The following is a 23,563-nucleotide window of genomic DNA, read 5'->3' as shown; positions in this document are numbered from 1 at the left end:
CTTTGAGAAAAAACAAGTAAACTTATTTGACTTGATCATTCTGCTTTATGCTGAAAATGGTTTATTTCTAGTGCATATTCTTCTGAGTAGTGTCAAAGTGAATGATTTTGCTCCCACAGCCTAGTGTATTTGTTTTAAAACAAGCTTTTAATGCCAAGAGAATACATAATTTGATCACTTACTTGTACATCTCTCATCACTGCTGTTCTGAGCTCCTGGTAGTAGCACCAGTGATAAAAGAGCTCATGTAGTACCCAGTTTTCACTTCAATAACACACTGAATCTAAGGCATGTCCTTTCATTTTGGGCATAAGTACCTGTGTACATCAGTTGCTGTAAGATGACGAAGGGATAGCCCTAGACTTTGCTCCATTAAACGTAAAAGTAGGACTAGGTTAAGAGCCACTGCCCCCTCAAAATGCAAGGCTATTATACAGAGAGTTCATTTAATACAGGAGAAATGGGGGTGGGTAGGGAAGGATTCAACAACTCCGGCTTATTTTGTGTGGAAATAGGGAATTTCGTTTCTCAGTTGCTGCATGTTCAGTCACTTGAACTCAATCCTCAAACAATTAGTTGCTATGGAGTTAAATATAATTTCAAACAGGAGATGACACAGGAGTAGATTAACCTTCCTCCAAAAGCAACAACAATCCAATCTTCATGCAAATACCCCCAGTAGCAAAAAGCAGCTGGGTTCCTAAATCAGTTTCTCCAAAGCTTTCCCATGAGGCAACAGCCACTCAGAGTGAGTTCCACTGATCCGTTCTGGTATACACACACAGGGCATGACTCATGGAGTGATCCAGTCCATTGGCAGGATTCCAGATCTTCATCTACTGGACCTAATCAGCATTTAATTTTCCACCCTGGACCTGTAGTGCCTTCTGCAGACTGTTTTTTGTTCAAGAGTCAATCTACATTAAAGTATATTTTGTTTAAAATCCCTTCAGATACCACTGCGGACTAAAATCTAAATTCTTTCAGACAAAATTCTCCCATTTCACTGGGTCCAAATCAGGACAAGTCCCCAGGAGTGTTTCACTTACTAAAGCCTCAGGGATAAGCTAAGTACAATTTAGGTTAGGAAGTCTTTTACTGGCAATTTCTAGTGTAAAGTCTCATTCCTATATATTTAAACTGACTGTGGGTTTTAAAAAAGCTTTTTAACCTAGTTAGTACTGTAGCTGAGCAAGTGTCCCTACTAAGAGCATGTAGAAAGGTTTGCTGCCTCCAGAAGGGGACTAGGAGGAAGCCACGTTCATCTCCTCCTTAACGATAGTCTGTACACTTGTCAAGTCTGGCGAAGTTTAGTTCCTAGTTTCATGCAATAGGAATTCCAAATTTTAAATATGATTAAATTCATTTGCTTTCTACCCATACTATGAAATTATACCTACATCCACTTGCACACTGTTGGGTTTTGAGCCACTAGAGGACAATCTTTTTTTCTGCAGATAAAAATGATATTCAGAAGATTATGTTCTTGTGATTACTAGTGAAGCAACTGTATGTTCAGAAGGGTAAACAGCACTGAGGATAAGTGAAACTGAGTAATTATATCCGTGCATTCTTGCTGCTGAAAAATCCAGTTGAATCCAGATAATTATATATTTAGCCTGTATATACTGTGCTCTGTTCCAGACTGACTGTGGAATCTGAAGGGCTGCTTCATTTGGCAGAATGACAACAGGCTCTCTGCAGGCTAATTCTTTTGCAAAGGTGGTGGCTAAGATCTGGGCATGTTACAAAAGGGTATTTTATTATGCAGCTCAGCCTTGGTAACACAAAGGGAAACTTAGAGTGTAGCATTTCTTACGTTTCAAAACAAAATGTGATTATGATTTTTTATTAATGTGGAAAGCTTCCTACAACAAGGGCAGCAATTAGAAACCTTAGTGTCTGGGGCACAACTTACTCCGCCGGGGGCATTTTTAACTTGTCATTTTATGTCAAAACATTCCAAACAACAACTTTGCAATGATCAACTCTGGCTTCCCTGCTCAATATGGCAATGTCTTCCTACTGAATTCACGGAGGAAATGCATCTCCACCCTGACCTTCAACCACCTTATAATAAAACACAATATATGCACATTAAGGAAAACAAGCTAAGAGATTTAACTATAGCAAAACATTACAGAAAGGTGAAAACATTTTTCTAGTCAATCATTATATTGTGAAAGGAAAGTGTTTCTTTGTGGCTAAACTAATCTAGTGTGCAGGAGAACAGCTCCATTACCTAATTGTTGTAGAGAAAAGTTACAGCAATCGGAGGCCAAATGAGAGTATGTCAGGAAGTCCAGCTCCTTTGTGGCAAGGAAAGATTGTACCAGCAGGAAATGTGTGGGCATTGTTTGGTGTAACAATTCCCTCAGCCCTAGCCAGACATCTTGCAGATAGTCCACCCTAAGTCACACTGAAAGACCAACAAGTGCTACTGTGAAACCAGAAAGCCTGGAAATCAGTGGCACTGGATCATCAGAAGCAAAGGTTTGCATGGAAGGCTGAAAACAGAATGCACAGAGCCTGACTTGTAGTGTCAGAACACACACAGTGCTGGACTGAGTACTCATTTCATCGCTATGTTCACAGACCATAGTAATTATGATCTTGTCCACATTTACAAGATTTTTGTTAAAAGAACACACTTCAACCAAACTGAAGTAATTATAAAAACAAACATCTGTGAAGTTCCTGTTGATGCAAGATGTGCCTAGAACTTTGGCTGATACAAAGAAACACGTCCACTAAGGCACCCTGAGGCAATCTGACAATGCGTTGGAGAAAACTTGGTCGTCAGTACCACATCGTTGTGTGAATACAGAGAGCGAATTTCCTGCAAGGGACCGGCTTCTTTGGGCAAACAGTCGACAAGTTCACTGCACTGCGTGTCAAATCCCAACAAGCGGATCCCGTAGCCATGTGGGGAGGAAATCATTCGACCATCAGGGCTGAAACAAAGTTCTTTGATGTAACCCCGGCCTACATTGGCTTCTTCGATGCAGTGAGTCAATCGGAGAGAACAACGAGGTGAGACGGGGCGCACTGGGGCTCCTTCTTGGAATTCGTACACACAGGTCCACTAGACAGGGGAGAGAGAGGAAAGTTATATTTGTCCACATACACGAGGAGCAACTCAGTTATTCATTCACCCCACCTTGTAGGTGAAGGGAGTGAGACACAGGAACTAAAGCCAACACTTTACTTCTCTCTCCTTTGATACCACTGATGGCTGTGAGCTTTTTAAAACAGAACAGCCCTTAGGCCATTTCCCCCCTTTAAACCGAATAGGTAAAACTGACACAGGATTTCTCTCAGTGCAGAAGCAGGTATGTCGTTGCTAAAATAAATCATTCAAAATACAACATCTGATTTAGCTGGAGGAAGTAAAATGCAGGGCTGCTCAATAGAAGAGAAGATGCACCTACTGCAGCATAGGAAACACTCAAGGAAATAAGAGGCTCAACTGGAACTGCGATACAGTGACTCATGATTAGACACTGCAATTTCTGCACCCTTTGAACCGCAACACAAATTGGAAAAAACATTTAGAAGAAAACAGAGAAACCTTTTGTAGGAAGATCACTGGCAGTATGTCAATATGTACATTAGTCCCAGCCAACATTAATCCAAATGTTGGCAATCTAGAAACTGTATCCTAGGAAAAGGCATTCATTCATACTGAGTGCTTCTCAAACTACTGCTGAACAAATAACTAGAGAGAAAACCACTCTGGCACTTTGGGGTTAAAGTTAGGGAGAGGACAAGGTCGTACCTTTTGTATTTGTTGGCCTACTAAACAGGTCACTGCAATTCACATTTAAGGCACTGATTCTGAAAAGAGGTGCACACGTGACTTTACTCACATGAGCAATCTCACTGAACTCAATGGCACTACTTGTGGTTAAAGTGAAGCATGTACTTACATTTTTGCAGGATTGGGGTTTAAATTGTGAATGTAAATCAGATATTAATGCAAAACACTGAATTTTACCAGTGCTCTGAAATCACTATTCAAATGCAAATTTGTAGCACACAACATAGAAGTCTTTACATTTAAAATGTGAATTTCACTTTTTGCAACAATTCATTGAAGTGCTGTATGACTGGAAAAAACAATGCAAGACGCTAGCTTTAGAGACGCCAATATTTGTAAAAAACCAACTATATAGCAACATTATTATGTCTTAATCTGGCAAAGTTTTGTATCCTACTCATGAAACTGTGAGGAAAAGGTTTGGCTTTAACAGAAGGTCAGAATTCAGTATCCCTCTGAAAACAACAAGAAGGGTACTCCATTCATTATCCTCAAGACTAATCTACTGAAGCACTCACAAGACCATTCACAAAGGAAGCTGGCTGTACCCTTGCAGAGAGTGTAGAAGCTGCCTTTAGTTATGTAGCCAACAGATAAGAGGAACAATTCACTATACTGAACTGACCCGAGTCATGAATCTGTCCATGCAGTCTCATTTGAGTTGTATCATTACCAGCTTCTTTTGTAACTAAGCTACCTCCTGCATCATCAAAACCTTTTATAAAAGCCTTTCCATCCTTTATGCTTATCCAATAATCATCCATTTATTTTGGATGTTTCTTTGCCCCTATATAGATAGGGAAAGGCAATCCTGTATCTAGGCACCTCTGACTGCATTGTAACGGAGCTCACTCTTGAAGTTACTAATGCTTGTCCATTATGGGCAGCTCTGTGTTCTGCTTGTCCTGACTAGCCACCAGTAGAGAATTTTAATTTGCAGCATAAGCACCTAAGGGTGGTGAGGTTTTTTGTTTTAAGCTTATGACAAGTTGGAGTTTACACCACTGTGACTTGAGCTTGGACGAATTTTCATGATTTGCAACCGTAATGAGATGTGTGGAGCAAAGCTGGGAAAGCAACCTGTAACAATTTTTCGATCTAAGTCATAATGTATGGACTGGAGTCTAATTCTTTATGTAAATGTGCACAGGAAAGAATGAGGCAGCCATGTGTCCTAGTTAGAAACTGGTTTCTTAGAAGAGAAACATTTAGGCCACTCACATTGAATTAGCCAAGGAAACTCAGTTATCTGCATTTTCGGAAAATACTTTTTAGTGCGAAGTAACACAATGCATCTTACAATGGTTTGATTGTCAATTCATAGACTAGTCATTATCCATCTCAGTGCAAGTCTGTCAAGCTTCCAGTAATTACTTTGCAAGACACTTGCAGAACGTGGAAGTTGCTTTGGTATGGAACAAAGCCATTCCAATGCAAAACGTGTCAGATGGAGCTAAACAATGTGGTTTATCACTGGCACGTGTTATTAAAAATAAGCCTTTTTGCTCTTAGAAAGTGACCTGAATATATGCCCTCGGTCTCCTAGCGCACTACTCAGGCGAGCTCCAGCACAACTCGCAATGGCAATGAAATTTCAGGGACAATTTTATTTTCACCATTTCAAAGATGGAGAAGGTTGCTAGAGGATGGAATCAGTGGCTCACAAATGATAGCTCGGCATGTTCTGCAGCTGATTATAAACACTGGATGCATTTCTGGAAGATCTGCTTTAGCTAAAGACAAGTGATCAGGCTCAACACAGGGGTAACTGGATAAAAGTTTAATGGCCTGTGATATAATGGAGATCAGACAAGATTATCTAATGCTGCCTTTCTGGCCCTAAACTCTATGACAGTGGTTTTACACCAAGATGCTAACTTCTACCACCAAAGTCTCTCCAGAAGGGTATTCATTGATCCACGGATATTCTGCTAAGGAGCCAGCAGTGTAACATCAGATTTCTTAGAGCAGCGCACACAAGCCTCTCTTTTATAAGCAGATAATTAAACAGATATCTTGATAACCTCCAACAGGCATATACTATGATATTTAGGATATTTGCTGTTGTCAAACGCTTAGGACAGCCAACAAATTCTCTACTGGTAAAGAATCACATTTGCTGCAGACTGTTGGCTTAGCCAAGTATTGTGAATACAAAGTTGTATCACATACATAAACGCCACACGCTATTATGAACACTCCTTGAGGCTTTAATGTCTGCACAGTTATTCAGAACAATGGTGTAATCTGATGCCTCTCATTATCTGTAGACAAGCTTCTGGATTTGCAGGAGTGGTTTTCTCCACCAAAAGCCTGAAGGCAAAACTTGCATTTAAAAAAATGCCAAAAAAACGCAACAACTTGGTCCTCCTGGTCTTTGGTGTTGAGTTCCTGGGGTCCTGCGTGAAGCACACAGGTAATGTAGGGTCAGTGATTCAACTTGCTAGCACATGCTTCTTCCCTGCAAAACACCAGGAATGGCAAAAGAGGTGGTATGCTATTCTCTGACTAAGAACACTCGATAATTCTGGATCTGCACTCTTGCTCTCTTGCCAAGGGCCACACATTTTCCCCTGGCTGCAAGTGTTTCCATAGTTCACGTTTGCCTGTCTTTAAGGAGCTCTGCTGAAGCCCTCTGGAGCGCTCAGGTGCAGCTTCTGTTTACCTACTGCGCACCATGGCAGGGCGAGTCAGAAGGATGACAGCGCAGCCTGAAGTCCTTGTTACCGTGAGAAACTGTACGCTCCTTCTGCCAGATTGTCAGAGTGACAAATTCTCAGCTCAAACGCCTCTTCCTTGATTGTGTCCTTACTGGTCACATTCAGACTGAAATGCAGGCTGCCTACCCAATTCCTGCTCTCACCTGCATGCCATGCGACAAATGGAATGGGACAAACATTCACACTGCAAATCTCCCAGAGAGAGGCATGCTATGGTGGTCAGGAAAAGCAGGTGATTCCCCACATTACTGTTCACTTCCTATCATTCCTAAATATAGGAATGCAAAGATTAGGAAAATGGCATAAATTGAATACCAACTAGTCACCCCGTTCCTAATTCAATCCAAAACAGTGTATTGTAACCAGAAAAAGTTAATCCGCACTCAATCATGGAGATGCAAAATCCACGTTCACCTACAATTAAGGAATTTGATATGCAGTTCTAGGATTTGACACTTCTTATTCTAAGTGCTAAGTTTTTAAGTATGTGCCATGGTTTGTTTGTTTTACCTCCTGGTCATCTGTATTACTTGAGCACCGAAGAAGAGTAGCCCATCCTTTGGGATGGAGCTGCAGCGATGTAATGCAATTACCACGGTCCCTTTCTCCAGGAACTTCTGGTGTTAAAACCTCAAGGCTATTTCGTGGAGATCCACCTAGGAGGGAGATACCAACCCACAAGTCACACAGTATCACTACACAACAGTTCATCTCTTTTCACTATTGACCAACGCTACATAGCAAAACGCAATCAAATGAAAAATAAATTTTTGAAACTTACATCACATTGTAAGAGAGACTAACTGGATTAACACAAACTTAACCACCCTAAAAAGCATTTATACCAGTTCCACAGATAAGTAAACTGAGGCAGAGATTATGTAACTTGCTGAAGGGTACAATTAGTCAGTAGCAGAGCAGCAAGAGACCAGAGTCCTGATTCTGCTCTGACAACTTATCTTTTAAGAAGTCTGTGTGAACCCATCTCAGATGACATTAATACGCATGTGCAAAGATAGAGGATATCACACAAATGTTCAGCTTTTCAACATCATTGCAAGATATTTTTAAAGAGCACAGTTCCACAGTAACACTAAAATGGGCGTTGGAAGGAGTGCCTTCCTGTTTCAGCCTTGCTCAGTTCACAAGTAAACAATGTTTATATTATTGCGAGCTGTGCAAACTCACCCTGGGATCTGAATCTCAAGCTGGGTTCTTTCCTTTTTGTTGATCACCACTAAAAGGTTCTGCAGGCAGATTCTGCCCTCTCATTTAGGTACTCCTATAACCAACCCTCACATCACCATAACATCTGAGCACTGCACAGTCATTAGTGACTTTATGCTCAACGCTATCCCTATTTTACAGGTGAACTGATATATGGAAAGATAATGGAACAAATTATTAAAACAATCCATTCGTAAACTCCTAAAGGATAACAGGGTAATAAGTAATAGCCAATATGAATTTATCAAAAACAAATCATGCCAAACCAATCTAATTTCCTTTTACGATAGGGTAACTGGCATAGTAGATAGGGATAAGCAACAACATTAGAACTCCGGACATCACCATTCTATATACAGTGATGATATATAGTACGGAATTTGTGTAAAGCCTAGTGAGATTTTTAAAATAGCCTAAGCAATAAGAGGTAGGAAAGTAAAGTACACACTATTTATTCACGTTTACATTTTGGCTACTCACTGGACCCACTTACACATAAGAACCTATGCGTTTTATTCTAGTCTTAACATACCTTCTCGTTGGGAGGGTCGCGACATGTGTTTCTCAGACAACGGACCGGAATCATTTTGGTGACATGGTGAACCCACAGCTCTAGGACCAGATGAACTGGTAGCTGTCGTGTCTGAAACCAGAGTAGCAGCCATGTAAATCTGACAGATGGGATAAGCTCTTTTGCTTTGTATATATCTCATTTTAACCTCCTGTGAACGTAAACCAGCACAGCCCTAATCAAATATGGCTCACTAATGAAGACAGTGCTTTCCCAAGAAGTGCCTTAAACCACAAACAATTGAGCACCAAACCACTCCTTCTAACCCCAAATAAGCTAGTGTTCAGTGCACTCTTTTCAATTTAAAGTGTGGCTCTGCTCTGAAAAACAACCCTAGAAGTACCATTATGGATCCATGTTTGCATCTGTTACAAGTAAACTGCCAGCACTACAAACTCAACCTAGGGTCTAAGAGTCAGGAGTTGGGTTCTCTCCTGCTCATGCTTCTGCAGTAACGGATGCCAAAAGGTAAAACGGTCTCTCATTCACACCTGTGCAACTCCATTTAGACCGAGGCTGCACAGGGGTAACTTGGGTCAGGGTCTGACCTGCAGCATCTTTGCCACGGGTGCTGATGAGTCAAACAACAAACTTCAACTTGGATTCAGGGTCTGTATGAACGGCAGACGGCAATTAGAAAAAATCTGCTCCATTCACTAGTAACTACAGAGAATTTGCTAGGAAATAACATGAAGCCCCATTATGCCATTTATAAAGTCCCTTTTCAGAGCAGCACTGCATGTTTAGTAGGTTACCTTGTATTGACCGCTGGGCAGCCTATAGTAGCTCTGCTAAGACAAAAGTGACTGACACCAAACAGTAAGGGAGGCACAGAGTACATTGTTAATTTGGGGGACTATTTTGTTAAGTTCTTGCAATGTGGCAAAATGAACCACGAACCACAGAATATCCTGCTGCTGAGTTCTCTGGATCATAGAATATCAGGGTTGGAAGGGACCTCAAGAGAGCATCTAGTCCAACCCCCTGCTCAAAGGGGGACCAATCCCCAATTTTTGCCCCAGATCCCTAAATGGCCCCCTCAAGGATTGAACTCACAACCCTGGGTTTAGCAGGCCAATGCTCAAACCACTGAACTATCCCTCCCCCTGCTACTAAGTATCTCACAGCACCCATGTGACAGACCAACAGGAAACAGTCTCCCACATTAGTTATTTCATATTTGATCACTCTCTGGTGGTATCCTATTAAGGCTTATCTACACTTAAAATGCTAGCAAAGCTTCAGAGTAGACACTACCTACACCAACGGGAGGGATTCCCCCGTCAGCACTGGTAGGCCACCTCCGCAAGAGGCAGTAGCTAGGTCAATGGAAGAATTTTGTTGTTTGACTCATCTAGCGCTGTCTATATGGGGACTTAGGTCAGCTTAACTACAGGCCAGAATCACTCCTGAACAAGGTAAAATAGCTATCATAGTGCCACTTTCCTGCTAGAATCTTCTTAGCCACTCTCTAAGGGAACAGTATACATATACCTCTATCAAATGGATCACAATGTACAAATTTTTACTAACAAGAATTCACCTGAACTTGATGCAGTTCTTCTGGCTCTTAATATTGGATAGCTGCCAACCTCTAAGGACTTGGTTAAATCAAGGTCGTGCAAAATCAGAAGATACCCAGAGGAGGTGGAGATCAACATTTTTGAACAGTCTGGTGTCAGTCTCATCCGCATGAGAAAACGGGTGTGAAAAAACTTCTTGTGAGGACATCCTTCTTCGGTGCACCTGGATAGTGCAAAATGAGAGAGATGATTAGGGCCAAGATTGGCAAAAACAGGAGCCTAAAGTTAGATTCTGAAATCCACAGGTCAATTCATAAACACATGAGCTGATTTTCAAAGTGCTGAGCACTCTGTGTCCCCCACTGACTCATTCACCATTTGTACACTCTTATGGATCTCATTTAAACTGGACTTTAAATAGGGGGTGGGGATCCTCAATGTGCACACTTGTATTTCTAGATTGATACAGCACATTTTCAGCTTTGTTTCAATCTGACCTCCTTTGAGTTGCTAGATCTTCATCGCAATAAGGCAATCCTAATTCTTGATCATCACCATTGCTCATCAGCCAATCAGTGACAAAATTTAAGAATGTATTAAGTTTCCATTAGGAGCAATAGAGTTTCATCCAAGATGAATGTATCTATTTTAAAAGAGCCCTGTCCCTATCACATTTCATATATTTAATGACCATACATAACCCATATTCACATACCTGTTGGTGTCCCAAATGATCACATTACCATCAAACCCTGATGTTACTAGTAGTCTGGTATTGGTGTCATATTCGATGTTCTTCACCCAGCTTGTGTGACCATGTAAAGTGCACACTTTTGTGTTTAGCTTTCTCAGATCCCAAAGTGCTATCGTAGTGTCATCAGAGCAAGTTGCAAACAGTCGATTATCTAGAAACCTGTGAAGTTGACAGACAGTTAAATATTGTAAAGCAAGCACAGTCTTGTCCGCCTTGTGTGTCTAAGATGTTTCAGACTGTTACTCCTGAACTGGGAATTATGATTTATAAAAATAAAGCCACACACAAAGGATGGATAGTTTGCAGTAGCAGACAGTTTAGTGATGTGAATCTTACCACTCTTTTTGAGGCAAAAACATAAGTATCAGTTTCATATTTCATCTCCAGGGACAAACTAAAGAGAGCAGCTAACAAGATCTATGGAAATAGAGCAGGGGAGGGCAATATTTTTTCATAGCATGGACACATCTTAAAAACTGTCTCAGGGATGTCCCATTGGTGGTTTTCATAGATTATGAGGCCAGAAGGGACCATTGTGATCACCTAGTCTGATCTCCTGTACAGGACACAAGCCTTTCCTGAATTAATTCCTGTTTGAACCTGCCATATATTTTAGAAAAGCATCCAGACTTGATTTTAGAGATTTCCAGTGATGGAGAATCCACCACAACGCTTGATAAGTTGTTCCAATTTTTAATTGCCCTTATTGTTAAAAATGTATGCCTTATATCCAGTCTGAAGTTGTTTAGCTTCAACTTCCAGCCATTGGATCTTGTTATACACCTTTGTGTGCTAAACTGAAGAGCCCATTATCAAATTTCTGTTACCCATGTAGATACTTACAGACTAATCAAGTCACCCCTTAACCTACTCTTTATTAAGCAAAATAGATGGAGCTTTTTGAGTCTCTCACTACAAGATGTTTTCCATTCTGTTAATCACTCGTGGCTCTTCTTTGAAACCTCTCCAATTTATCAACAGCCTTCTTGAATTGTGGGCACCAGACCAGGATACAGCATTCCAGTAATGGTCACACCAATGCCAAACACAGAGGTATTGCCAGCCCCTACTCCTATTTGAGATTGATCGGTTTATCCATCCATTAGCACTTGCGGCCATAGCGCTGTACATGTGCTTTGAATGCAATGACCCCCCCAAGTCCCTCCATGTCCCACTACCTGCTACCACATCTTTAGCAGATTGTAGAATAATGGCTGGCCTTTTAATAGATGTATGGAATGACGCCCCTGAAAGCCAAACTGCCATGGAAGATGTGCGGTAAGTGTTTATTGGATTTATAAGGCTTGCCACTAAAATAGAAAAGGGGCCCAAATGTGTCTTAGGTAGCACTGGTGACACTGATCTCCCCCAGAAATACTTTTTGGGCAGGGGAATAAAACACATTTCTTAACTGATGGAGAATCAAGCAAATACTATTAAATTAGTCATTTATTTCTCTACAGATCTATATAGGCACCCAACACTGTACTATATATAGCCTGTCATCCCTGTGGCAACTAAAGCAATTGCTCTTGCAGAAGATACTAGGGAAGGATTGACTGTATTTTTAACTGCCTTTTAGTACAGTTTAGCAGCTGGATGCTAGAAATTAGCATCACGTGACCAGCCAGCTTTCAGACCACCGTTAGCAGAAGACTCCCTTTGGGGAGCCTCTTTATTAGAGGGATATTCTCAAGGCTGTCAGACTTCATTTAGACCTGCAGCCTTCACTTTGGTTTCAGAATCGCTCCACTCTTGTCAACAGGCAGAGTGCTGAAAGATACAGGAATCCTCATCTCCACACTTTAGATAGCACAAGGTTCTAGTAGGTTTCACTGAATTAAGATGACATGGTACTGTTCTTTACTCTTTTTTCCCCTCCCTCCTTACCACATCCTTTGACTCTTCCTCCCATGCTGTCCCTTCCATCCCTGCTGGACAAAATCACTAGCTTCTCTCCATTCAAATCCCTCCTTTAAGAAAAACAGAACACATTTTCTGTGAAGCCTACCAATATTAGCCCATTATTAAACCCTGTCCCACTGTAAAAAGCACTCACCTAGCTGGGTTAGCCAGTGCATCTTATGCCTGAAATATTTTCTGGCTAAGTCACAAACTCCTTGGGGTTTTATACAGCACACCACTGTCACTTAAATATCCAAGGAAATTAGTAAGGGATTTTGACCCGAGCACAAGGAGACCTCACCTCATTGTGACCTATTAATATTATTGAAAAAGCAGATTGTTTCAAAGTTTTGGTGACTGAAGAAAGTTAACGGTAGTCAAATTTTCAGACGTGCTGCCACACAACTAACTAAATCTGGACTGGGCCATGTTTGTACTCCACCACCCAGGGTAATTGCATTACTACCTTGAGTACACGAATTTCTGAAAATCTGGCCCCAAACTGACTGAGAAGTGTATAAAGACGCCCTTCAACAATACAGGAGAGTTAGTCCAACAAAGAGCTGACCAGGACATAGTGAAATATGCATTTTTATCCTCCTAGCTTAGTATTTGCCTTTTTACTGCGACTCATGAAAATGTTTAAAGACACTACTGATGTTTTGGCGTTGTTTCTTTTTATTTATCCAGAGCGTTCGTAATATCTCCAGAATCTCAAATGCAAACACTTCAGTCCCTACTGGTTTCGTCTGTAGTTTCCTTCACTGCCTATTGTAGGCACCAGCATGAAGACAGTAAAACTCTGGGAATATTGCTTGCTGTGGCGACAAGAGCCAGCAGAGGGAGCTCTGTACAGGATTGAACGCATATCTAAAAAAGCAGTAACAGGAGTAAGACACACCTGTGCAATTTTCTCCTAGGATTTGCCATCACAGGAGGTCAGGTATACCTTCTTCCCACCTTTCTCCAATCACTAACTTCTGCTGCCAGACCTCATTCTTCTAGTTTCTTGGCCTTTCTCCTCATCTTCCTCCAACCTCTCCCTACTTGGTCCTACAGTTTTATTTCCCCCCCCACCCCAATCACTTCCCTCTACAAAAATAAATTTAAAATCTTAAATAATTCCATACTAAAAAGTCTGCACTAAAAGATCGAGTAGTGTAGTCACGCACTCAAGAGCCATGGAATGCCTGCATAGCTGGAACTCCACCCCTTTGTGCATCTGGATTATGATACCGCTTTTAATGACAACCACACACTTTTCCTATACAGGACCTCTGCCTAACTCAGTGCACACGCTGGACTGAACAGTGAACACGCTGGACTGAACAGTGAACATGGCAATTCAATAATTTAGTTATTCTCAGGGTGGAATGATATAAAGTCAAGGTGACTTAAGCCACTGGATTTTTTCTAAGAAGTCACTGATTTAGATCAGGTTGAGGCTTTGTAAAACTAATTTAAAAATGTATGATACTGCAACTTTAGATTAAAATTTAAAATGAACTAATTTATAAGTAAAGGAGTTCTTGGGGCACCTTAGAGACTAAGAAATGTCACATCGATGAAGTGAGCTGTAGCTCACAAAAGCTTATGCTCAAATACATTTGTTAGTCTCTAAGGTGCCACAAGTATTCCTTTTCTTTTTGCGAATACAGACCATCACGGCTGCTACTCTGAAACCTAATTTATAAGTGCTGTTTTTCTAAATACCACTATTGGTACAGTATCACCGCAATGTTGCAAAACTGCTAGAGGCAAAAAACACAGAATATTGGAAGTGAAGGTCTGGATCCTGCAAATGCTTAAGATAACAACTTTACCCACATGATTTGTCCCTATGGCTTCAGTGGGACTATCAATGTAGTTAAAGTTAAGCATGCCCATAAGTGCCCGCAGCATCAGGGATATCATTACTGAAAGCATTAGTGTCAAAATCTGTCACTTGAAAACAAAAATTGCTCCTCGTTAACAGTGAAAAAGTTATTAACTAATACACAGGCCAAAGTTTCCAAAAGCAGGGCCTAGGCTCCTAAACCTATATTTAGGCACGTAAAAGTGGGATTTTTCCAAAAATCATAAATCCCATTGACTTCAGGTTGCAAACCCTGATGAAAGCATTTCAGCTTTCTTGGTTTATGAAATTTCAATCTATAGGAACGTGGTGTTAGCCTGTGCTATATTTACAGCCATTTGCATACCAGTTTTATGTCTGACAGTAAATATATCAGTGACGCCCCCGATTTTTCTTTTTCAGCACGGACATGGATTTTAAGTGCAAAAGTTCTTAGAAGAAAAAAAGTCTGAAAGGATGCTCACTAAAATGAGTATACCAGCTTCAGTAATTTAAGACTACAAAACAGGAAGTAAAGAACTAACATGTAAATAAAAAAAACTAATGTAAACATATATTTAAAAAAGAAATGATTAACAAAATCTTTAAGAAAACCATGATCTTTATCCACCCTGAGTATTCTGACCGTTCAATATGCTGTCCCCTGACTTCATTCACTCCACACCGACTAACCTATGCATGAAACGAAGCAGATGTACTACACACTTGCATCAGTCTGTACACACCACCCAACGTCTGCCGCAAATGTGCATAGTGGCTCTCCACTATTTAGTGAGGAGACACACTGGGAAAAATAGAAGTCAGGCACTTTACCTTCTGCCAAGTAAGAAGACTTTGAAACAGGAATGGTGCAAGACTATGGATGGTCTAGTCAGATTATTACAGTCATCAAATGAAGCACTTCGGTATCACCTGATAGTATTCTTTATACTGATAATCTCTGGGCTTCAGACAAAAACCCTGGTTCAGACCCATGACTTGACTAGATCACAGTCTACAAGTATACACAGGGAGAAGACAGCCAATACCAGAAGGTTCTTTAATCTAGCAGAACAAGAGCCCGGGGTTGGAAGCTGAAGCTAGAAAAATTCAAACTGGAAATAAGGTGTGATTAAAAAAAACTGAACAGTGAGAGTAATTAGCCGATGGGACAGCTTAAAAAGGGAACTAGCAGATTCTCCATCACTGAAAGTCTTTAAATCAAGATTCTTCCTAAAAATATCCACTCTGCTTCAACCACAAGTTCATTGGGCTCAATGGGAGAATCACTGGGTGACGTTCTATGACCTACACAATGCAAGTCCACTTAGATGATCACAGCGATCCCTTCTGGCATTAAAATCTATGAGCTTGCTTTGCTTCAGCACAGAGGAAAATGACAACACTGTTTGTGCAGATGAAAGCGTTGTAAGGGAGGTGCTTGAAATGATTAAACAGATCCAGAATAAATAAAGACAGTGCAGCAGGGATTGGCTTTAAGGGGAGAGGTTGCAGCAAGGCAAGAACCTCAAACCACGGAAAAAGAATGGTGATAACACACCAGAGACGTTGTATTTTTTCAAAATAGAAACCAGTTCTACATTGCTCAGTAACTATGTAAAAATGGCACCTTTTCACTCAAGGTGGACATGACCAAATACACTGGAGAGGACCCTGGTTAGCTCTATCGGGCCAACATAGCTATGGGTGAGAGCTTAATTCTACCCTTCCTTGCAGATCAACTCAGTTCCAGTCAGTTATCTTTACACATTAAAAAAATTACTTCTGTAACATTGTCATCCATAGATCTCTTAGGTATCTGGGTTGTACACTGAGGGCGTACTTGGTCTGGTTTATTGTTGGTGATGCTGCGTGAAGAGGAAAGAATTCAGCTCGACTCCGAGCTCATGTTGCATTTGTAGGGCTTGCAGGTTAAATCACCGCAGGTTTAGTTGTAAACTGAGCACATTTGATAAGAAAAACATTGTGATACAGAACCCAGAACCCCATTAGCCATCTTTACTCTTTCACTTTTCAGGAGTAGAATATTTTAAGAATCCCAGGTTTGGAAATTTACAATATAAAAGAGGGCAGGGTATCAGAATGAGCATTTACAGCGAGTGGGATCTCTAAAAGCAAAAGCGGAGTTGACAATACACCAAATATCTATAAACTAGAGGCAAATAAAAGACAAGAGTAAAGGGCTCTAGCAGGAAGGTCAATGCCATGTTGAGAAACTCAGTCCCTGCACTCTTCCCACCATATGTCATGCTGGCCTATCTTTCACAGCCACCTCTGGGTGGGAGTTGTCCCATCCCCACCTCTAGGAAGGATGGAAGAAGGTGCTTACTCACAGTAAAAACAGACGATGTGTCGAAGGGGAAAAAGGCACAAAGAGGTGAAGTGACTTGCTCAAGATCACATAGTGAAGCAGTGGCAGAGCTGGGACTAGAACCCACATCTCCTAATGCACAGTGCAGGCCCTTATCCACTATACTACATTGCTTCCAGTAACATTCTTTCTTCTAGCTATACTTGCTCCAGCCTGAGACTTAAAGGGACAAAGGTGCGTTGTATGTATATGTTCAATATTGCATTGTGCGCTCTCTTATTTGTAAGATACTCCATCAACTTTCTCCCCACACCCATACTGCAGTTTGTGAACTGGTATAGTTATACCACATTGTCTGCTGACAAGACAAAAAGCACAGAATAGCACAGGACTGATCTGTATATCACTACAGCATCATGAACATGTTAACACCTACAGTTAGGAAAAATGTTGGAGTTCTATTTACTGAAAGTTTGGTTTTGTTTCCCATGATACTAACCTGATATTATTCACACAGTCCTCATGAGCTTCAGAGAGAGTTTTGATGTGCTTTGAAGATATGGGGTCAAAAAGCAGGACCTCAGTCTGTTCACAAGCAACAGTCAGCACTGACCTGAAAAGGGAGAGAGGTATCTTGCAGTTAGTAAAGAGAAATGAAGGCTGCAAACACTGACAAGTAACCCTTACAGCTGTTGTCATTGATTCATCTCTGTTTTATTGCTAAATGTTCACATTTTACAGATGGATACTGTTCTGATGGGCTTTGTACAGTTACCTTTTCCTTAAACCCTTCCTACTTCACGATTGTACAGTGGAAACTGATCTACTGCTTACTCCCTTACCAAGTCAATTCCTCTACTACCTTTTCAGAAAGATTCCATCTCCTCAACAGCCTGGCTGTTGGCATACATTGATGCACAGCTGGTGTGATCACATGATCTTTTTATTCAGAGTGTTTTATATGTAGTATGGTTGTTTTATAGCTATTGAACGGATGTTACTTCATAACATTTGATGACACAATTAGGTATATTTTAGTACAGTTTTTACAGTGATCTTTAAGGACACTTTGCCCTATCAGTGCAGTACTTTATATTCTAACCTAGGGGTTCCTAGGTGGGAAAGTGTGCACTGATTGGTTAAGGATTATTGTCTGTAATAAGGACAGGAAAAGAAGGATGAAGAGTAGTAGTGAAGATGTGGGTTCTATTCCCCATCTCTATCACGGATTTCCCATGCGTCCTTGGGTATTTAACCATCTTCCTCTAGCTATACGATGAGAATACATGCCTCTCAGAAGGGTACTGTGAAGCTATATTAATTCATGTGTTGAGATCCTCAGATAGAAACCTCTAATACACACGCAATGGACAGTAGCAGTACTTAAGTACATTTGGAACACACGTGAGAACTCTAGAATCTGGGTCATGTCTCACCACCCTGCCAGTTGTAATGTATGTGTTTGGATCATTTCAAACTAATACACATGCAGGTATTCTGTAATCAGCAACTGACCAGTAAATATAAACAAAAATATTTGCAATTTAAAACTATTTGATGTTTACCAATACTAACCAAACCAGATAATTACTTCATTTCAGGCAGCTGTTTCTGAAAGTCAGATTAGTTTGCACTCAGTCATAATAGCTTATCCCTTTCTTTATAATAATTTTGAGTTAGGTAGCTGCTCACTTGGGTCCTGATCCAAAGCCTACTGAAGTCAGTGGAAAGAAAACATTCAGGATACACTATTTAAAGAGTGCTCTGTCAGAAAGCAGAATTCCTTTAAACTGACTAATTTTAAAAAAATTCAAATAGAATGCCATTTAAGGATAATCTGACCATTCGAGGAGCTCTGTTAAACTTCTCAATTATTCAGCATGTGAAAAAAAAAAAACCCACGCTTTTGGAGCAGAATTTGGCAATCATTTAGAACTTTAAAATACTTGGCTATTTTAGGACTCAACCATTTATTCTTAAAACTTTAGAAGAAAATAAAGCTGATGTGCGTTACTAAATCTTAAAGATTTAAAACACAGGTAGAAGTCAGAGGAAAGATTTGCAAATGTGTCATTTGTCACTAGCTGTGGCTAAGGGTGTCTTCACAACCGAAAGGTAGTTATTTACAGCAGGATAAAACTAAATGTGGGTTAGCTATCTCACTGTACAATCCTAGAGGAGGTAAGACACAGGTAGCTTTTACCACAATGTACGTAAGCAAGATCAACATCCCGTTCACCTCACTGAGCCCCACCTTGCGATAAAAACTACAAAGCCTTGTCTCCATGAGGGTTTTACAGAGCAATAGCTAGCAGGTGTTAATTATCCTGCTATAAATGCAGTGAAGACTGGCCTAGGCGTACCTGTTCACTGATGTTAACAGTTGTCAAAAGTTGTTCGCAGAATCTGAGAACCTAAGATCCTTTTCGGGGCATGTTCACAGATAATACTAGGAAAGCAAATGGCAGCAAGACAATTTACAAAAATCCCAGAGAGGCACATAGGTATAAGATAACAGTAATTTTTTGGGGAAGTCTGGTTCTGCATTAATCAAGGGTATCCCATTTCACTACCAAACAACATTTATGTTTTTAAAATTAGCTGAGTATCACTGAGCCAGATGAGCAGCATTACTAAGCTCACTTTGCATCTCTAGAGCTACACAAACTGATGTTAGAGCTGCCTTAAATGGGAAGCTAAGGATTTCCCCAGCATAAGAGGATTCTTGAGTAGTGTAGAGTGATGCAATGGGGTATTTCAGCCAAGAAGAAAATGTGCTCCACCAAATCCTCAACCAGTAGAATGATCCCATGGGGAATGTTCTAGCTAGCATAAGTTACAGTAGGCCTGTGCCTGCTAACTTGCGCCAAGTGTCAATTTGGTTCCCAAATCCGCCCAGGATCATCGGATGTGTAAAGGCAGCTTAGGCCTTGTCTACAATGAGTACTTTTGTAGTGAGGTAGCTACGCTGGCACCACTGCAAGTGACTTTTTACATCCGTGCAGCACATGTACACTAGGGGTCTGAAGTGATGCTTCATTGTAGCTATGCCAGTGCAAGAGTCCCAGTGTAAGAAAACTTCTCATCACACAAAACAGCACTTGCTTAATCCTCTATAAATGCTTCCTACTATTGTTACTACATGCTCACTGTTGGTAATATATCTTCTACTAGAGTCAATGGAAGTGGAAAAAGCAACAAGATAGTAATCAGATCTCGACTACGTAATCCCGTCATAGGACCTGCTGCAGTTATAAGCAAATACTTTATATTGCTGGACAGTGGAGATCCACAGCTTTCCAATGGCTCAAGTCATTTGTTTGTAGTCCAAGTGGGTCTCCCAAGGTAAGACCTTAGAACTGACATTGGTCTCCCCCAGCCTAGCACTGTCTTTTTGGCATAAAAGTGAATACAGCAAGTCCCAGATCTTGAACTAGTTTTTGTAACCCAGAGGCCCATTGGCTCAAACATGGCGCAGGTAGTCATTAAAGCGATGGCTCAGTCGAAGAGGTTCAAAGTTGTCTCCAGTAGCTTGTGACCAGCTGTTTTACAACAGAATTGTAACCATTTACATACCATGCCACTCCCTGGGCCAAGCTGTGCTCATCTTACTTATTCTCAAGTCCCATTGACTTCAGTGGTACTATTTGCATATGTAAGGCAAACAGAATTCAGCCTTAACACAAAATCTTTGGTCCCAATACACGGTGTCATTGTAGTTAAGCCTTGGCAGTGTAGCTTTTTTTTAAATTAACTCTTGAAAGCATTAGACAGATTTATTTCTTTACTGAATTTCCCTACCCGCAACATGAATACACCCCACTTTATTAGTGTAAAAATCTTTTTAAAAGATTTGGTGAAATTACCACACTGAACGACAAAGACTTTGCAAGCAAGAAGTGATCAAAACTTTTTGGCCTACAAATCTCGACAGCGTCTCTTACGGCATCTGCTCGGTTCCTTATTCTCACACACACATCAATGGGCAGGAGACCTATAGATTCATTCTCTCTTCAGCCAAATAACAAAGCATACACTTTAATAATGCACTCACACACCAACATTGGATTTTTACTGGTTAAACTTTCAGAACAGCAAATGAAACTGGAATGGGTTTGTCAAATCAGGAAACTTGGTTTAACTTTTAACACCTGCCTAGGAGTAGGAATATAGCTATTGTTATTCCAAGACAGGTCAAGAGTCAGTCTTGTCCCAGTATCTACTTTACTACCCCCCGGTCTATGAGAAAGACTTTTTTCCTATCCCAAATCGTTATTAGATTATATAGGCCCTGAAAGGATACTTTGTGCTTTCTGGATATGCTATTTTAAAAGAAATGCTATTGTTTATATAAAAAGAAAAGGAGGACTTGTGGCACCTTAGAGACTAACCAATTTATTAGAGCATAAGCTTTCGTGAGCTACAGCTCACTTCCTCAGATACATGTCTAATCACTGTTCAGTCTAATAACCTAACATAGGAAGTTCCACAGAATTAGATATATTTTAAATATATTGGTTTCAGTAGTTGATTTCATAGTTTTAATGAGCATCCTCTTGGTTCCCTTATTATCCAATTGGCCTTTCCCATTCATTGCTTTCGAGAGGTTTAGCAGAGAGACTGAATGCACTATTCAAGGTGAGGACATACCATCAAGTTTACATAATGTTTTCCGTATTATTCTTTATTTTCTCCTAAATACAGCCTAACATCTAAGCCACTTTTTTACCCACCACCGAATACTGAACTGTTTTCTATGACTTGCATCTGCCATCATGCTGCCCAGTTACTCTGTGCTGCTAGGTTGGGTAGGAATTTTTCACAACTCCTTCCTAAATCTTGACTAACAAATCATGTGTCAGCAACTTTTGCCACCTCACCATCTACTCCTCTTTAAGGTCCAGGTATTGACCACTGGTGCTCGTACCTGAGGCATACCCCATTACTAAACATTTTGTTTACAGAGAACTGGTTGTTTATTCCTACTTTTTGCAGCCTGTTAACCAGTTTACCCATTCACAGGATATCTCCTGTCATCTTGCAGTTGCCAGTTTTAGCAGCTTCTTGTTAGAGACTTTCCCCAAGGATTGTAAGTTGCATCTATCAGTACCTTTATCCTCCGTTATCATATAAGTCCAGCAGATGGGACAGAGGATTAGGAGGTGGAAAACTCAAGTTCTGTTCACAGCTTTATTGTGTGATCTTGTGCAATTCACTCTCCTTCAATTTCCCCAGCAGGGCTAGGGATAGTTACTGACCTCAGTCAAATTCCTGAGACTATTAATTGTAATTGTATTAAGCCTCCAACTAGTTAGAGAGACAGTTCAACCTTTGAAAAACATTCTAGTCATCTAAGTGCTGTTTAATGAGTGGATTTTGGCCCTCTATTTCCCCCCTCAAGGCAATTACTGTCCATCCTGTGATCATGATACCTACTGTTGCAGCTGAGTACAACAGTGTTACCCACCCTTCAGTCCTCTGCCATATAGTGTGACCTAAGCATCATCCCAAACCCAATCAGACCCACATGGGGGTGCAGAGACAGGCCCATCAGCACCCAATTCCCCACATGGCAGACACCCTCGATCCCCATCAGAGACAAAATCCCTCTGTCCCAGGAATGAGAGTTGCATCCGATGAAGTGAGCTGTAGTTCACAAAAGCTTATGCTCAAATAAATTTGTTAGTCTCTAAGGTGCCACAAGTCCTCCTTTTCTTTTTGCGAATACAGACTAACACGGCTGCTACTCTGAAACCAGGAATGAGAGCGTCTCTCTGGGCTTCGCCAGGGAGCAGATCATCTCCACTGGTTGCCCATGGTGGGTAGAAAGCTCTGTTGTACCCCTAGGGATTTCAGGGGGTCCCTCCCCCAGGGAATGTCAGGGTGGGAGTATCTCAGGTGGGTCCCAGCAGTCTCCTACCTGTCCAGGTGAGGGGGTGGGAAGATACTGGACTATGCCCCAGCAGGGCCACCCCTCAGTCCCCCACCTGAATGGGAAGGAGTCTTTCTGCAGAAGGGTACATATCCAGATGGGTCACAGTCTCTTACTGATCTGGAGGTGGGGGCTCCCCAGAGAGGGGAGGTGACAGGGTCCCTGTCATGGTGGAGGTCCAGGCTGGAAAGAGTGGGGGCTCAGCATAGGGAGGTGCAGGGAAGGATTGGGGCATGGGGGGGTCCAGACTAGGGGTGGGGGAGGGATGGGGCCAGGCACAGGTGTGTGTGTGTGTGTGAGGGGAAGGGGGGGTGGTTCTGGGCAGGGGATTTGAGGATTGGGCTGGACGTGGGTCCGGGCCAGGAGGGAGGAAAAGCAGCGTGTGTGCGTGTGGAGGAGGAAGAGCTGCAATCCGTGTGGGTACGGAGGAGATGGGGGTAGGGATGGGACCAGGAGGATCGCTGTGGGGAGGGGGTATCTGGGGACGGGAGGATCGAGGCGGCGGGGGTAAGGGATGTGGGGCGGGGGGGGGAACCAGGGGGGGGGCGGGCCGGGGCCGCCGAGGGGGGTGGGGGCCGGGCCTTACCCGTCCGGCGAGTACTCCAGGTTGAAGACGGCGCCGTGCGTGCGGGTGCTGAGGTACACGGAGTCGGCGGGCTGGATGGAGCTGTACAGCCCGGTCATGGCCCGGAAATTGTCGCGGGCCGGGTCCACGAAGAGCCCCCGGCCCAGGCAGCGGCCCCGCAGCCACCCGAACAGGCCCCCGCCCGCCGCCGCCCCCCCCGGGGCCTGGGGGGAGGCGGGCGGCGGCTCCCCCGGCGGCTCCTTGGCGCTGGGCGGCTCCATGCCGGGCGGCGGCGGCAGCGGGGCGGGGGACGGGCGGCGGGGCGGGCCCGAGGGGCCGGCCGCCTCCCCGCGCGCAGAGCTCATCCCGCGCCGCGCCCG

The 23,563-nt window shown here is 42.1% G+C and overlaps 1 protein-coding gene across 1 annotated transcript; it reads right to left on the bottom strand.

Moving 5' to 3' along the window:
- Positions 1–128: 128 nt before the first annotated feature.
- Positions 129–23,563, bottom strand: DCAF10 (DDB1 and CUL4 associated factor 10). Its single transcript, XM_084628656.1, has 7 exons — positions 23,205–23,563; positions 17,186–17,299; positions 10,577–10,774; positions 9,882–10,084; positions 8,300–8,410; positions 7,051–7,196; positions 129–3,085 (listed from the first exon to the last, which is right to left on the bottom strand). Exons 1-7 carry the CDS (start codon positions 23,546–23,548, stop codon positions 2,717–2,719), a joined length of 1,485 nt encoding a protein of 494 aa, XP_084484782.1. The 5' UTR covers positions 23,549–23,563; the 3' UTR covers positions 129–2,716.

This window comes from Lepidochelys olivacea, assembly GCF_965140295.1.
Source record: "Lepidochelys olivacea isolate rLepOli2 genome assembly, chromosome: 5".
NCBI classification, from domain to species: domain Eukaryota; kingdom Metazoa; phylum Chordata; order Testudines; family Cheloniidae; genus Lepidochelys; species Lepidochelys olivacea.
Note: the sequence above shows the minus strand (reverse complement) of the source record. Positions and strands in the feature narration are given on the sequence as shown.